Below are 17,239 nucleotides of genomic sequence, written 5' to 3' on the forward strand. Positions count from 1 at the left end.
GAACCACACACCACACCACACCACACACTCACACCACACCACACACTCACACCACACCACACCACACCACACACTTACACTACACTACACCACACACTCACACTTACACTCACACCACACCACAACCTCACACCACACCACAAGCTCACATCTATCTCTGTGTCAGGCTGTCCTTATGTCTGCTTGGATCTTTTTTTACAAGCCCGATTTGTGGTGACCAGTCTCTTGTCAACAGGCTTATGACAACCAACCATCTGCTCACCCAAATGTATGTCTATCGCTCTTTCTGTTCTCACTTTGACATTTGTCTGTCATTTATCTGTTAGTTTAATGTAGGCTATATCTGTTGCTCTATCTGACTGTCTGCCTGTCAGTCAGACAGTGGCTCTAACATCTGCCTGCCCCTCTGTCTGTGTTCCCCTGTCTGTCTCTGTCCCTCTGTCTATCTGTCTGTGGCTCTAACGTCTGTCTGTCTCTCTGTCTGTCCCTTCACAAGCCCAGCTTGTAGTGGAGGCTGACACCTTTGGTAGCCAGGTGAGAATCCGCGGCAAAGAGACCAACTTCTACCTGTGCATGAACCGCCGCGGCAAGCTGGTGGGAAAGGTGAGACCTATTCTAGTCTCTCATGTTCTCAAACAATTACAGCATCAGAGGCTTATGGCATGAATCACAACATTCTGAAAAAGTACTGTTTTGAAGCATTCCTGAGCCTTCCTTTTAGTTTAGATTTAATTAATTCCATGGATTGCTGACCTGCTTCTCTTTTCTCCTCCTGTGTGTGTGTGTGGTCGTTTCTCTGTTCTCTCAGAAGGCCAGTAATAAAAGTGAAGACTGCGTGTTTGTAGAAAAGGTTCTGGAGAACCACTACACCGCACTAATGTCGGCGCGATACGCCGGCTGGTACGTTGGCTTCACCAAGCGGGGGCGCCCTCGCCGCGGCCCCCACACGCTGCCCAACCAGCAGGACGTCCACTTTATGAAGCGCTTCCCACCAGGGGAGTACCCCGAAACCACGCCCTTCCGCTTCACAACAGTCAACAAGAGGAGTAAGAGGGTCCGTGCCCCCGGGACCCGCTAGCAGCTAACGCTAACGGCTACCATCCATCTACTGCCCATTGCCGCCTGTACCTGCTTCTCCACTAACCGCTAATGGGATAACATTGACCCTTCCTCTGGCCTTTAATACATGATAAGTGGCTAATTAGCGCCATTGGACCCGGCTAACATCAACTGCACCTGTTTCTGAAGCTAATAGATAATGGACCAGTGCTACACAAACACTCCTTACCACCTGACCCCACCTACTGGGACAACATGTACTCTCCTCCAGACCCTGGCTGGTAGGCCTACTAACTGGGCTAGTAGCACAGTACACCCCCTAACTTGACACTTGTCCCTACTAGCTGTCACTGCCCCAGGGTTCACTATTTCTGTCCATTGACTGAAGGCCACTAATAATAACTTTATTTGTATAGCGCTTTTCAATACAAGTAACAAAGTGCTTCACCTCATAAAATAATCAAATGAAAGTACTAACAAACTAGAACAAGCCTATAGCCCTGCTACTAGCCCGTCGACCTGGCCCACTCCCCTGCAAGGCCCAGAGGCTATGACAAGGCCCCTGAAAGGTAGCTAAACTGACGCCCAGGCTTTCCACCTTATGTAGGCCTGGTTTCCCTCCAACCCCCAAGCTTGAACAGAACAGTGCTATTGCACTGTCCCTTAGCAGTGGCTTGTTAAGCTCTGCTTTAGAACAAACATACGAAAACTGGTCACTTGGCTGGTTTAGCACGCATCTCTGCGTTAAGGTAAACGTGATTGCTCTGATAAAATAAGAATGACTTCAGTGTGTTTAAACTCCTTAAAATCACTTTGAAGATTAAAATGTAGCTAAGCTAGCGACACTGGAATAGCCCCAACCTTTCTCCCAGGCTTGGACCAGAGCAGCTATCCAACACTGTCCAGGACTGGATGATCGCCAATGATGGAGCGAAAGACAGCGAGACGAGACACAGACAGAACGAAGGACAGACTGACAGAGAGGGGGACAGACTGGATGTCTATGGGACAGTGGCACCATGAGAGAAATGGTGGAGCAACAGGTGGACAAACAGGAAACAGGAAGAGGAACACAGGAAGTCAGTGAAGCGGAGGATAAAGCCACAGAACAGGCCAGAATGGCACCGTGGTGGAATAGATGGACTGCTTAGGATGCACTTCTCTCTGCCTCACCCCCCTGGCGAGGATAATCTGTGTGAATGATTGTATGTACATTGTGTGAGTGTATGTGTCAGTGTAAGGGCACCAAAGACCATTTGTGAAGCTGTTTTGGGGGAATCTGCCCTGTATAACCTCCCCCAATGACTCACTAAAGGGACTGAAGCTTTATGAACCAGAATGTACAAACCAAGCTGCACCCAAAATAAACAAACTCTAATGACCACCAAAGACAACTGGAGACCAGCGACATATCAACTCCCCAAGTCCCACCCCCAGGACAGAATTCCCTCTTCTTATAGGACCAGAGGGTGATGACGGGTGCATGGGGGGGGGTGCCTTCTCTTCATATTAGTGTTGCTATAGAAACGACCCAGGGGATGACGCTCCTGTGCGATACCATGGATACAGAATGCTGCTACCAGGACATTCACTAAAGCATCAAAGTCTCATACACAAAATAGTAAAGGGAACAATTTATGAAAAGTTATATAAAGATGACAAAAAAAAACAAAATAAGCAATCTTACTATGATTGTCACTATAATTGTTATTATAAAATGATTTAATGTATTTATTTCAGTTCTGTTTGAAGTCTTTCTAGAGTCAGTAAAGGTCACAGAAGCCCGTCTCCTGTGTCGTAGACCCTCTATACACAGGTTAACAACCCTTCAACATCATTCTCATCATCATAGAACATACAGCTTCCAGGAGAGAGAGCGACTGCTGCGGATTCTTTTCCATGACAGGTCACAGTCCTTCATCTCCTTTTCCACAGTTCTTCCCAGGGTTTCCGTTGGGCTGCTAGGCTTCCTTTCTTGGAAATTGTGGGTCTTGTACTGCACTTATATCCATGACTACTGATCTTTGTGGAAAATAACTGATAGGTTAGGCTTCTGCAAAGCGGTAGTATCTTATTTGTCATTCTACCTCTGAACCCACTGACATGGGCCTATACACTGGACACCAACCATCCCCCTTAACCACCACACAACCCTCAACCACTATCCCAACACAAAATTCTACCATGGCATTTCGATATGATTGAGTCACCAGTCACAATAAATCTATACTTGACTTAATCCTCTTGGCCCCATTGGGAGTGTAGGGTGTCCACAATGGCACTCGACCTCACTCTCGTCTGTCAAGCTTTTTATTTGCATCCTGCCAAGAGATCCATGATTTACTACGTTCTTGTAGAGTGGAGCGTCTCCACTTGCTTTTTGGCCATACCTGCTTTTATAACTAGTCCTCCTTTTCCTCCATCTGCACTGATCTGTAAAAACAGGACAGGTGGAACTCAGCAATATGGTGGATGTCTACTGGCCAGTTAATTACACCTGTTCTGTTCTTTCATATCTGAGCCGATGAAGGAAAGGAATAAATAAAAGGGAGCATTCAACTTTGGACTATTGAGATGCAGCCCTTCTCTTACACACTCCCGCACCCCTCTCTGGCGGGAGGTCATTGAAGAAACATCCCTGCCAAGTGACCCAATCACGTCGGCAGATAAACAGCTGACTCAGGGGGGGGAAAGGGCTGTAGCCGAGGAGTCCGAGGAAGGAGCAGTAGAGGAAGGAATCTGAATAGTGGGGGGGTTCTGGAAAGTCGCTGCAGTTCCACTTGGAATTATGGAAATATTCCACAGAGCCATTCCAGACTGGAAGGTGTATGGTAATCATGTCGGGGAAAGAATGCCAAATATGTGCGTGAGAACAGAGCAGTGACCCGAGAGCTGCAGAACTGATGGGCCAAAATCCCATAGACCCAGAGGAAGCACACACACCCATACTCTAAACAGTCTCACACAAATCCAGACGACACCAGTAATTCTACCTCAGTGCTACACTAAACACAGTATCATATCCCACAACAGGAACCCTCTGCTTTTCGCTCACACTCTCCACAAGAATTCCAATAAACAAGCTGATTCTACCCATTAGATGGTGAAGGATAACAGCTACCGGTATGGAGCCAGTTTCTACAGTACATATGCTCCCTACCTCTACCCAAAGAGTCTCAGCTACCCCAATCATAAATAGGAGAAGGCATGTGTCCCGAATGGATCCCTAAATTAAATGCACTACTTTTGACCAGGGTGTCATTTGGGACACAGACAAGCTCTGCAGGTTGTAGTTTGAACTCTGGCATTTGAAACTACAGCACAACCTGGAACAAGATCATTATCCCAGTAACCACTGCAGGTTCCATGTCTATTAAAACTGTACTCCCATCTCCAGTACTGTTGCTATGGGAAACCATATTTGTCAATAAGGAAAATGACACGTTTCCTGTCCATAAGAGTGGGTAGTGTATTAGAACCAGTTGTAATCGATAAGAGGAGTAACTACTTGGTTATGACTAGTGTTTCACCATGACGCGCTCAGTGATAAACTGGGGTTAGAGCACCACCTCCTGGCAAAGTTCAGAAGAGCAGACATTCACCATATCTGCAATGAAGTTGAAACGGTCATTAAGGACACAGACTAACATCTGGGTACACTCACTGATGTAACACACACTCTAGTTGGCTCAACGCACCACCACTGCCAAGTACTTTATTCACAATGTCATTTCTTTAAAAAAAAAAAATCATTTTAATATAGACATTTTTTGACAAGACAACTCAGTTTACAGCTAAACTGAGCCCAGAGTTCCAGATTCTCTCATAACAAGCACAGAGGATCAGAGAGATGGAAAGGAAAAGTGACAATAGAACAGTGAATGACAGAGATAGAGAACTACAATGCTTAGTATGATTTTAATAAGAACAAAATGTTGTCAAATAAAATTACAAAATAATAAAAAACAAACCGTAAGAATGTAAGAGTCAAAAAGAAAAAACAAAAAGGTGTTGCCAGGACGCTGTATCCTCAGCAACCACGGCAACAAGCCCAGTCTCTTCACGGCATTTCCCAAGTCTCCACACACACACCACACACACGCACACAAACACTTGAGTGTGTGTCCCAAACAAGCATTCACTCCAGACAGAAGAAGCGAAAGAACCAGGAGAGATGGAGTGAGAGGGGTCTTTATTCCTCCCTCCATCTCTCATCCACCTTCTCTCAGAGCTGAGTTCAAGAGTCTCTCTCTCCCACTCTGCAGCGCCAAGGTCATTCTCTATCCATCCGTGTATGTCTAGGCAGGGTTGGGAACTGAAGAACTAGAGCTTAAGGTAGGACTTCTGAAGGGATTTACTAATGTAAGGAGTAAGATATGTCTAGTCCACTGTTGGTGGGTTACTGTAGATTGGGGAACATAAGCCAGTGATGGAACATGAACGTGCAGGTGTGTGTGCATACGTTGCAGTGTGTATGGGTTTCAGGGGTGTGGTGGGAGAGTCCTTGTCAGAAAACGGGTACTGACAAAAGGATGAGGAAGAAGACTAGTTGAGCGCCTCTGCAACACACACTCCATCAGCCAATCAGATATCAGCTCCTCCAGTACTCGCTGCAGTATGATGGCACCACCTGCAGGACAGAGACAGGTCAGCAACTACAAGCCAGAGTTTCAGCCAGTGTGTGTGTGTTTTTTACCTGCTATCTGGAGATGTAGGTGTAGGTCCGTGAGGGGGACCGGCCCTCTGACTGGCCATTGGTCGACACATTCAAGAAGTCCCAGATGAGGATGGTGTCGTCATGGGAACTGCTGATGATCTGGAACTCGTCAAACTGCAGCCGGAACACACGTCCCGAGTGCTCCTGAAAATAGACGCATATATTACCATGACAATCACCTCAAACACCTTGACAGAGACACACACACAGAAACTCACCACCAGTGTGCGCAGGCACAAGGTGCTGGCTGGGGCTCGTGGATCCAGAGCAGCTTGCAAATCCCACACCTTGATCTTACTGTCGAGAGAGGAGACAAGGTCAGAACAGGTGTGTGTGTGTGTGTGTGTGTGTGCGCTTTTGTTGGAAGAAGACAACGATCAATGTGTGTTTGTGTGTGTGTGTGTGTGTGTGTGTGTGTCTCACCCATCGTAGGCACCACTGACGATCCTCTTGTTGTCGAAGCGAATGCAGCGGACCAGTTCCTCATGACCCTCCAACACACGCAAACACGCTCCACACTCTATATCCCATAACCTGGAGCACACACACATTACAGTTCATCAGGGTTCATACAGTCAAATTCAAGTACTTCTTCCTCACACTAATATTTATTTTCAAGTACCATCCATTTGTAGTAGTTGATATTATGCAAATGTTTATAGTCACCACCAGAATAGTCTTTCAACCTCATTCTTAAAAAAACTCAACTTTGTACTCATTACTACTTGAAAGTTGTAGTCAATAATACATTGTTTCACTACATACAGTCAGTATTGATGTAATAGTAGTGATGAGCAGAGTTTTGGGATTCTGGTGAACACACATTTCCTATTCACATTAGTCAACCATTCCAGCTTAATGACTGTGTTTATTGGGCCTTTGGGAAGCTACTATTGAATAGCTAGGAGCCTGCTGCTTGGTAAAGCAGAATATCGCGGGCGTCCCGTGAATGAGGCGATCAGCAAAAAAGCTCTGGAGGTTGAAGGGGAAAAAGTCACAATGTTGAACTGGCGCCAGCACAAGATGCAGTGTTGTGGCTCTCCAGGGCCCCCCCTTCATGTGGCTCTCCAGGGCCCCCCCTTTCATGTGGCTCTCCAGGGCCCCCCCTTTCATGTGGCTCTCCAGGGCCGATTCACCCATGCCCGTAATGACAAAGTCCGACGCATTTCTTACACGGTGTGGGTTGGTTGGGTTCAGTGATGTGGTAAAAAGGTGGGTAAAATACATTGAACAAATATATAAAAACACAACATTTAAAAAGTGTTGGTCGATGTTTCATGAGCTGAAATAAAAAATCCTAGACCTTTTCCATGCGCACAAAAGGTAGCATTGAATCTACATTTGCCCAGCATTTTAGCTATCGATGTGACGTTTGGCATCACCTAATCAATCAGTTCTGTACCTGCCTGGCTGAGTGGCAGTGTGGGTGGAATGAGCGAGCTCTCGCCTGGAAACCAGAATGCGAAACACGTGAGGAAATAAAACTACATTGTCTGCCTGGAAATTAATTTGCAAGACTAATACATTACTCCGACATATTTAATCATTATCTGTTCTTCAAGAAACAACTTGAGAAAATGTCTGATTTTCAAGGTACTCCAGTACCTTGATTTAAGCACTTCCAAGCACCTTGTGCGAACCCTGTCTCATGACCGACAGACATTTTACTCAGACACCAGTCCCACAGCACCCCGTAAACCTAGTGAAACTAGAACACACACTCCCCTACCGTATGGTGTTGTCTGAGGAGCCGCTGACCACTAGTCTGTCTCTGTACTGCAGGCAGGCGATGCCTCGCTTGTGTCCGTTTAGAGTGCGCACAAACTCACACGTACTGGTGCTCCACACCTGCAGGGGGCAGCAGAGACACTCCGATATGATGCCCCACATCAATATGAACATGAAAAACCAATATATAGACATTTAAATACTCAATATGCACAAACATACACAGAAGCCCCATATACTATATACCAAGATTGATCTAATCACACCGTTCTCCCACACACCCATCACACCTTAATGGTGCGGTCTCCAGACGCCGACACAATGTATTTGTCGTCGAAGTCGACCACGTTGACGGCGGCTCGGTGCCCCACGAGGACGCGCCGGAGGCTGATGTCGGTGGGCGAGGCCATGTCCCACACGGCGATGGAGCGATCCTTGGAACACGTCACCATCAGACCGTTGCAGAAGCGCAGGTGGAGCACCGCCTCGTTGTGATGGATCAGAGTGTTCAGTACTTCACCTGACGTCACGTCCCACACCCTGACGGGGGAGGAGAGAGAGTGTCAAGGGCAAGAGGGATATGATAGGGGGGGGGACTTATTGGTGAAAACAATGCCGAGTCCCAGTCACACACACGGACCAGCCATTATGAACGTTTCGATTGAGTTCCACTGAGGGGATCAAACACACACTCAGAACACACACTGGAATCAAGTGCCCGTCAAGCCGCTGCTAAGGAACTGAAGACACATTTTCCTTGGATACCTCTATGGGAGAGTGAAGTAATGAGTGTGTGAAGGTTGAGTGTCCGTATGCAGCAGGCACTGCCATGTGTTGGCACACAGTCTTGCCTCATGTTGAGCATTGTGAAAATGTTAGCTAACCATCTTGACGATCACTCAACAGTCCCGTCACAATTTTTACACTGTCAAAGATAGACCTACCCTGGAGGGTGGCAACTGTTGACGATTTAATTGAAAAAGCGCTCTTCAGGCAATGCCTACAATCAGTGTGTGTTTACAGACAATTGCACAGACTGTATGAAGTGTGGTAGAGACTGGCATTCACAGATGGTGGATAGCGCAGTGCAACACACTAGCTATAATATGTGAGGAGGAAGTTCTCAGACATATAGCCAAATCTCAAGGCAGAGTGCAGCCAGAAGTCTCTCCATGTTTGGCTCCTCAGAGGGCTGGCTAGTGTGACAGTTGAAACGAACCGTGACGCAGTGTGTGATCGCGTCCCAAATGGTACGCTATTCCCTACATAGTGCATTACTTTAGACCAGATCCCTATGGGCCCTGGTCAAAAGCAATGCATTTCATAGGGAATAAGCTGCCATTTGGGACAGTGATTGAAGACAGACCACAGATGGCTAAAGGAATGGGGTAAAGCAGAGCGATGTGGAGACGGATGCACACCGACACGGTTGGCTATCGTGACTTTTTAGTCACGTTTCTAGGATGCTAATGTAGGGATTATGTGTATTTCCATGGAGCGGACGGTGAAGAAGTCATATCGCAGTTAGATAGGTGTGGAGGTATCATAAAGGTGTCCCAAAATGCCACTGTATTCTCCATATACAGTAGTGAAACCTATAGGTCCTGGTCAAAACTAGTGCACTACAGAGTGAATAGGTGCCATTCGGACGAAGCCTAAGCGTGCGTGTATGATGACAGCTGGGTCATACCTGACAGTGGAGTCGGAGGAGCCAGTGACAATGACTCTCTCATCATACTGCAGACAGAGCACCGAGCCTGTATGACCTGTCAGGATCTTCAGACACTCCAGAGACTGCTTGTCCCAGATCTACACAGACAGAGACAGAGAAACAGAGAGCAGGAGATTTAGGTCAGGGTAAGAATGAGCTGGTCTCAGAGAATTGACCATGCTCCATTTTACTGCAGTGTGGAGGCATCTCTTTGTACTGCAGCTCTGGAGCTGGGCAGGCTAGCCCTTTCCTGGGTACGTCAGTCAGACACAGCCCCCCTCTAAAAGAATAAAGACAAATCTTCACGCCTCCCCCTTTCTCCCCCCAGGAAAGATGAGTGGAACAATTACTCCTTTCATATTTTAATTAATGTCTGTTCTCGGAGAAAGACAAGCTGCTGTTTCATTTCAAAGGTAATAATACCATGATGATTCATCCATCTTGTCCTGTCAAAAAGATAAGCACAGTCGCGCACACACACACCTTTATGGAGTTGTCTCTAAGGCCACTGATGATCTTATCGTCATCGTACTGGAGGCAATAGACTCCTTTACTATTCTCTGACCGACACTGGATCCTCTGTAGGTTGTGTCTGCCACACCGCCAGTTAGCCTCAATAGTCTACACAGAAAGAGGAGAGTGGGGGGGAGAGAAGACCAGGGGGGTTCACAGGGAGTGGGAAGAAGAGAGAAGGGATACACAAGACAACAGGGCAGGTAGAGAAGAGAGAGAAATGAGTGGATATGTGAGCGAGGAAAAACAAGATGGAGACTGATGGGGAGAACAACAAGGTGAGAGAAAAAGGATCTCTTTTCCATCAAGGTAATCAGCCTTTTCAAGGTCTATAGGTACACAACACACTTCCAAATGGCATTCCCTCTAGAGTACACTACTTTACACCAGAGCCCTATGAAAGCAAAGGGCTAGGGTTTGTTTGTGGATGGAGCTCCAGTCTTACCTCTATGTCCTGGATGATCTTGGGGTAGAGGGAGTGGTAGTAGGAGTTGGGCGGGACTTCTGTCGTTCGGTTCTTGAACAGATACTTCTCCCTTAGATGACGGACAGAACATTAAGCCAATGAGAACTCAAATTTCAGAATTCAAAAGAAGTGAAATTGTTTGAGTGTGTGCCCGCTCACCACTGGTGCCTCTCTGACAGGCCCTTCCAGAGGGGGTCTGTGCGCACCATGCGTTCTATGAGTTTCTTCCAGAGCATGCCCTCTGAGATCACCCTCTGCCACTCCTTACACACCAGCTCCGCGGAGCACAGAGACTGTGCGTCCAGGAAAGACAGGATGTTCTCTGCTATGTGGTCCAGACCCTGGGCTAGAGAGAAATACAGAGAGGGAGAAAGAAGGTGCAAGTGTGACTCTGTGTGGCAGAAGATCTGAATGTGTGTGGATGAGTGTGTGAGAGTTCAGAAGTCAGTGGTGTGTGTTGTAAGCATTCAAATGAGTTTGTTGGAGAACCTTAACGTGTGTGTGTGTGTGTGTGTGAGTGTTACCTGGCAGTGCTGTGATGAAGTCCCGTTGAAGCATGGGTTTGAGGTAGGAGTTGATGTGGCCGTGTTGGTAGTGGCACATATGGGAGATGAGGTGTTCTACAAACTCCACCTGGTCAGTCTCAGACCACTGGTCAAACAGGGCGATGCACTGCTCCTTCTCCTTGTCACAGTTCCCCTCTGACGGACGCTTACGAGAGCCTGTCATTACAGGACCATTACTAAGCTGACAGGGAGAGGACAGAGGGGTTACTGACACACACACGGGATGTAATGACTCCCTGATACGCATCGCTCCCCAATTCAAATGTTTAAAACAAGTGCATTGGTAAGCGGACCACAAACCAACCTAAATGTAGCATCAGTCGGTCAGAAAATCGATTCAAACTTTAGGAATTGCTGGTTCACGTCTTTTGTTGTTCCTCGTTTTACATTCTTTCTACTTTCTGAAAATACCTCACCTTCAGTGTAGCACTGCATGTAACTGACAGTCAGTTCGCTGTCTTTTTGCATGCTAAACAACCCCAGTCAATATCAGTAGCCTAGTCAACCCGAGCACAGCTTCTCACGCTGACCAACGCGAGGTAGACGACCTGCTCCAGATCTGACATCTGCACCTGACAGTGGGTCGGTAGATGCCTAGTGTCCCGTATGGCTCTAATCTGACAGTGGTAGTGGGGTGGTAGATGCCTAGTGTCCCGTATGGCTCTAATCTGACAGTGGTAGTGGGTCGGTAGATGCCTAGTGTCCCGTATGGCTCTAATCTGACAGTGGTAGTGGGGTGGTAGATGCCTAGTGTCCCGTATGGCTCTAATCTGACAGTGGTAGTGGGTCGGTAGATGCCTAGTGTCCCGTATGGCTCTAATCTGACAGTGGTAGTGGGGCGGTAGATGCCTAGTGTCCCGTATGGCTCTAATCTGACAGTGGTAGTGGGGTGGTAGATGCCTAGTGTCCCGTATGGCTCTAATCTGACAGTGGTAGTGGGTCGGTAGATGCCTAGTGTCCCGTATGGCTCTAATCTGACAGTGGGTCGGTAGATGCCTAGTGTCCCGTATGGCTCTAATCTGACAGTGGGTCGGTAGATGCCTAGTGTCCCGTATGGCTATAATCTGACAGTGGGTCGGTAGATGCCTAGTGTCCCGTATGGCTCTAATCTGACAGTGGGTCGGTAGATGCCTAGTGTCCCGTATGGCTCTAATCTGACAGTGGGTCGGTAGATGCCTAGTGTCCCGTATGGCTCTAATCTGACAGTGGGTCGGTAGATGCCTAGTGTCCCGTATGGCTCTAATCTGACAGTGGTAGTGGGTCGGTAGATGCCTAGTGTCCCGTATGGTTCTAATCTGACAGTGGTAGTGGGTCGGTAGATGCCTAGTGTCCCGTATGGTTCTAATCTGACAGTGGTAGTGGGTCGGTAGATGCCTAGTGTCCCATATGGCTCTAATCTGACAGTGAGTCAGTAGATGCCTAGTGTCCCATATGGCTCTAATCTGACAGTGGGTCGGTAGATGCCAAGTGTCCCATATGGCTCTAATCTGACAGTGAGTCGGTAGATGCCAAGTGTCCCATATGGCTCTAATCTGACAGTGGGTCGGTAGATGCCTAGTGTCCCGTATGGCTCTAATCTGACAGTGGTAGTGGGTCGGTAGATGCCTAGTGTCCCCTATGGCTCTAATCTGACAGTGGGTCGGTAGATGCCTAGTGTCCCGTATGGCTCTAATCTGACAGTGGGTCGGTAGATGCCTAGTGTCCCGTATGGCTCTAATCTGACAGTGGGTCGGTAGATGCCTAGTGTCCCGTATGGCTCTAATCTGACAGTGGGTCGGTAGATGCCTAGTGTCCCGTATGGCTCTAATCTGACAGTGGGTCGGTAGATGCCTAGTGTCCCGTATGGCTCTAATCTGACAGTGGGTCGGTAGATGCCTAGTGTCCCGTATGGCTCTAATCTGACAGTGGGTCGGTAGATGCCTAGTGTCCCGTATGGCTCTAATCTGACAGTGGTAGTGGGGTGGTAGATGCCTAGTGTCCCGTATGGCTCTAATCTGACAGTGGGTCGGTAGATGCCTAGTGTCCCGTATGGCTCTAATCTGACAGTGGGTCGGTAGATGCCTAGTGTCCCGTATGGCTCTAATCTGACAGTGGGTCGGTAGATGCCTAGTGTCCCGTATGGCTCTAATCTGACAGTGGGTCGGTAGATGCCTAGTGTCCCGTATGGCTCTAATCTGACAGTGGGTCGGTAGATGCCTAGTGTCCCGTATGGCTCTAATCTGACAGTGGTAGTGGGTCGGTAGATGCCTAGTGTCCCGTATGGTTCTAATCTGACAGTGGTAGTGGGGTGGTAGATGCCTAGTGTCCCGTATGGTTCTAATCTGACAGTGGTAGTGGGGTGGTAGATGCCTAGTGTCCCGTATGGTTCTAATCTGACAGTGGTAGTGGGTCGGTAGATGCCTAGTGTCCCGTATGGTTCTAATCTGACAGTGGTAGTGGGTCGGTAGATGCCTAGTGTCCCATATGGCTCTAATCTGACAGTGAGTCGGTAGATGCCAAGTGTCCCATATGGCTCTAATCTGACAGTGAGTCGGTAGATGCCAAGTGTCCCATATGGGTCTAATCTGACAGTGGGTCGGTAGATGCCAAGTGTCCCATATGGCTCTAATCTGACAGTGAGTCGGTAGATGCCAAGTGTCCCATATGGCTCTAATCTGACAGTGAGTCGGTAGATGCCAAGTGTCCCATATGGCTCTAATCTGACAGTGAGTCGGTAGATGCCAAGTGTCCCATATGGCTCTAATCTGACAGTGAGTCGGTAGATGCCTAGTGTCCCATATGGCTCTAATCTGACAGTGAGTCGGTAGATGCCAAGTGTCCCATATGGCTCTAATCTGACAGTGAGTCGGTAGATGCCTAGTGTCCCGTATGGCTCTAATCTGACAGTGGTAGTGGGTCGGTAGATGCCTAGTGTCCCGTATGGTTCTAATCTGACAGTGGTAGTGGGTCGGTAGATGCCTAGTGTCCCGTATGGCTCTAATCTGACAGTGAGTCAGTAGATGCCTAGTGTCCCATATGGCTCTAATCTGACAGTGAGTCGGTAGATGCCGAGTGTCCCATATGGCTCTAATCTGACAGTGAGTCAGTAGATGCCGAGTGTCCCATATGGCTCTAATCTGACAGTGAGTCGGTAGATGCCGAGTGTCCCATATGGCTCTAATCTGACAGTGAGTCGGTAGATGCCAAGTGTCCCATATGGCTCTAATCTGACAGTGAGTCGGTAGATGCCAAGTGTCCCATATGGCTCTAATCTGACAGTGGTAGTGGTTCTTCCACAACAATCTTGACAAACTATTTCTGTATGGCCCTCGCTTTGTCCAAGGGGACATAGTCATGCTGAAACAGGAAAGGGCCTTCCCAAACTGTTGCCACAAAGTTGGAAGCACAGAATCATCTAGAATGTCTTTGTATTCTGTAGCATTAACATTGTCCTTCACTGGAACTAAGGGGCCAGAACCATGAAAAACAGCCTCGGACCATTATTCCTCATCCACCAAACTTTAGTTAGCACGTTCTCCTGGCATCTGCCAAACCTAGATTAGTCTGTCGGACTGCCAGATGGTTTAGCATGATTCATCACTTCAAAGAAAGTCTTTCCACTGCTCCAGAGTCCAATGGCAGCGAGCTTTACACCACTCCAGCCGACGCTTGGCATTGCGCATGGTGATCTTGGGCCTGTGTGCAGCTGCTTAGCCAAGGAAACACATTTCATTAAGCTCCCCCCGAACAGTTCTTGTGCTGATGTTGCTTTCAGAGGCAGTTTGGAATTCGGTAGTGAGTGTTGCAAACGAGGACAGACAATTTTTACTCGCTTCAGCACTCAACGGTCCCGTTTTGAGCTTGTGTGGCCTACCACTTCTCGGCTGAGCCGATGTTGCTCCGAGACGTTTCCATTTCACAATAACAGCACTTACAGTTGACTGGGGCAGGGCAGAAAGACGACAAACTGACTTGTTGGAAAGGTCGAAACCTATGACGGTGCCACATTTAATGTCACAGTTCTTCAGAAAGGCCATTCTACTGCCAGTGTTTGTCTGTGGAGATTGCATGGCAGGAAGCTCGATTTTATACACCTGTCAATAACAGGTGTGGCTGAAACAGCTGAATCCACAAATTTGAAAAGGGGTGTCCCAAATACTTTTGTATAGATAGTGTACATACACCATAGACATAAAACATTGACACACAGAAGTCAGCTCTGACAGATTCAGCTCCGAAAGGCCCAGCTCATGAGCTCCATCTGCAGTAGATTTTAATTTAAAAACTGAAAATGTTAAAGCAACAAATACTAATGCATCAAATAGTATCTTTCTACAGTTATACCGAATCATTTCAAACTAAAACGTATCGTTCCTGTATAGTAGACCATGTCTCTAGATACGGATCCAATCGTCTTGAATAGGAAAGATGCACATCCCTAACACACACAAATGCACATCGAGTTGCCTTCCCACTAAAATATCATTTCACATCGTCATAACCTAAGTGTTTTTCAAGGACGATTGATACATTTTATAATTTAATCTCTAAAACACATTACATAGATGACATACACATAATCCATCTACACACACCTTGGTGAGAATTGTGGTTTTCTTTGGGGAGAGGTCGTCTACGTGGTTCTGGGACTCCATGACTGACGTGTTCTGTATGGAGAGACAACAACATGACTGGCGTGTTCTGTATGGAGAAACGACAACATGACTGGCGTGTTCTGTATGGAGAGACAACAACATGACTGGCGTGTTCTGTATGGAGAGAGACAACATGACTGGCGTGTCCTGTATGGAGAGACAACATGACTGGCGTGTCCTGTATGGAGAGACAACATGACTGGCGTGTCCTGTATGGAGAGACAACATGACTGGCGTGTTCTGTATGGAGAGACAACAACATGACTGGCGTGTTCTGTATGGAGAGACGACAACATGACTGGCGTGTTCTGTATGGAGAGACAACAACATGACTGGCGTGTTCTGTATGGAGAAACGACAACATGACTGGCGTGTTCTGTATGGAGAAACGACAACATGACTGACGTGTTCTGTATGGAGAAACGACAACATGACTGGCGTGTTCTGTATGGAGAAACGACAACATGACTGACGTGTTCTGTATGGAGAAACGACAACAACATGACTGGCGTGTTCTGTATGGAGAAACGACAACAACATGACTGGCGTGTTCTGTATGGAGAGACAACAACATGACTGGCGTGTTCTGTATGGAGAAACGACAACATGACTGGCGTGTTCTGTATGGAGAGACGACAACATGACTGGCGTGTTCTGTATGGAGAGACGACAACATGACTGGCGTGTTCTGTATGGAGAAACGACAACATGACTGGCGTGTTCTGTATGGAGAGACGACAACATGACTGGCGTGTTCTGTATGGAGAAACGACAACATGACTGGCGTGTTCTGTATGGAGAAACGACAACATGACTGGCGTGTTCTGTATGGAGAAACGACAACATGACTGGCGTGTTCTGTATGGAGAAACGACAACAACATGACTGGCGTGTTCTGTACGGAGAGACAACAACATGACTGACGTGTTCTGTATGGAGAAACGACAACAACAAGACTGGCGTGTTCTGTATGGAGAAACGACAACAACATGACTGGCGTGTTCTGTATGGAGAAACGACAACATGACTGGCGTGTTCTGTATGGAGAAACGACAACATGACTGACGTGTTCTGTATGGAGAAACGACAACATGACTGACGTGTTCTGTATGGAGAGACGACAACATGACTGGCGTGTTCTGTATGGAGAAACGACAACATGACTGGCGTGTTCTGTATGGAGAAACGACAACAACATGACTGGCGTGTTCTGTATGGAGAAACGACAACAACATGACTGACGTGTTCTGTATGGAGAAACAACAACATGACTGGCGTGTTCTGTATGGAGAAACGACAACATGACTGGCGTGTTCTGTATGGAGAAACATGACAACAACATGACTGGCGTGTTCTGTATGGAGAAACGACAACAACATGACTGGCGTGTTCTGTATGGAGAACGACAACAACATGACTGGCGTGTTCTGTATGGAGAAACGACAACAACATGACTGGCGTGTTCTGTATGGAGAAACGACAACAACATGACTGGCGTGTTCTGTATGGAGAAACAACAACAACATGACTGGCGTGTTCTGTATGGAGAAACAACAACATGACTGGCGTGTTCTGTATGGAGAAACGACAACAACATGACTGGCGTGTTCTGTATGGAGAAACGACAACAACATGACTGGCGTGTTCTGTATGGAGAAACGACAACAACATGACTGGCGTGTTCTGTATGGAGAAACGACAACAACATGACTGGCGTGTTCTGTATGGAGAAGAAACAACAACATGACTGGCGTGTTCTGTATGGAGAAACAACAACAACATGACTGGCGTGTTCTGTATGGAGAAACAACAACAACATGACTGGCGTGTTCTGTATGGAGAAAC

The 17,239-nt window shown here is 47.4% G+C and overlaps 2 protein-coding genes across 7 annotated transcripts in view; one reads left to right on the plus strand and one right to left on the minus strand.

Moving 5' to 3' along the window:
- LOC118363399 (fibroblast growth factor 18-like) overlaps window positions 1–2,847 on the plus strand; it is a 44,890-nt gene extending 42,043 nt beyond the window's left edge. For all 3 annotated transcript variants that reach the window (XM_035744219.2, XM_035744220.2, XM_052488273.1), the window contains 2 exons: window positions 497–603; window positions 809–2,847. In XM_035744219.2, the coding sequence (XP_035600112.1) occupies window positions 497–603; window positions 809–1,078 (377 nt within the window). In that variant the 3' untranslated portion in view covers window positions 1,079–2,847. The remainder of the gene's footprint in view (window positions 1–496; window positions 604–808) is intronic.
- A 1,952-nt stretch (window positions 2,848–4,799) lies between these two features.
- The window catches only part of LOC118363397 (F-box and WD repeat domain-containing 11-B-like), a 46,112-nt gene continuing 33,672 nt past the window's right edge, over window positions 4,800–17,239 (minus strand). For 2 of the 4 annotated variants that reach the window (XM_052488269.1, XM_052488271.1), the window contains 12 exons: window positions 15,335–15,406; window positions 10,719–10,941; window positions 10,354–10,540; window positions 10,174–10,264; window positions 9,699–9,836; window positions 9,195–9,313; window positions 7,795–8,044; window positions 7,506–7,624; window positions 6,200–6,310; window positions 5,995–6,073; window positions 5,756–5,920; window positions 4,800–5,689 (listed from right to left, as the gene is read on the minus strand). In XM_052488269.1, coding sequence (XP_052344229.1) covers window positions 5,759–5,920; window positions 5,995–6,073; window positions 6,200–6,310; window positions 7,506–7,624; window positions 7,795–8,044; window positions 9,195–9,313; window positions 9,699–9,836; window positions 10,174–10,264; window positions 10,354–10,540; window positions 10,719–10,941; window positions 15,335–15,406 — 1,551 coding nt within the window. In that variant the 3' untranslated portion in view covers window positions 4,800–5,689; window positions 5,756–5,758. The remainder of the gene's footprint in view (window positions 5,690–5,755; window positions 5,921–5,994; window positions 6,074–6,199; window positions 6,311–7,505; window positions 7,625–7,794; window positions 8,045–9,194; window positions 9,314–9,698; window positions 9,837–10,173; window positions 10,265–10,353; window positions 10,541–10,718; window positions 10,942–15,334; window positions 15,407–17,239) is intronic. The other 2 variants (XM_052488270.1, XM_052488272.1) reach the window with 2 other exon arrangements.

Source organism: Oncorhynchus keta, chromosome 30 (genome assembly GCF_023373465.1).
Source record: "Oncorhynchus keta strain PuntledgeMale-10-30-2019 chromosome 30, Oket_V2, whole genome shotgun sequence".
In the NCBI taxonomy this organism is placed as follows: Eukaryota; Metazoa; Chordata; class Actinopteri; order Salmoniformes; family Salmonidae; genus Oncorhynchus; species Oncorhynchus keta.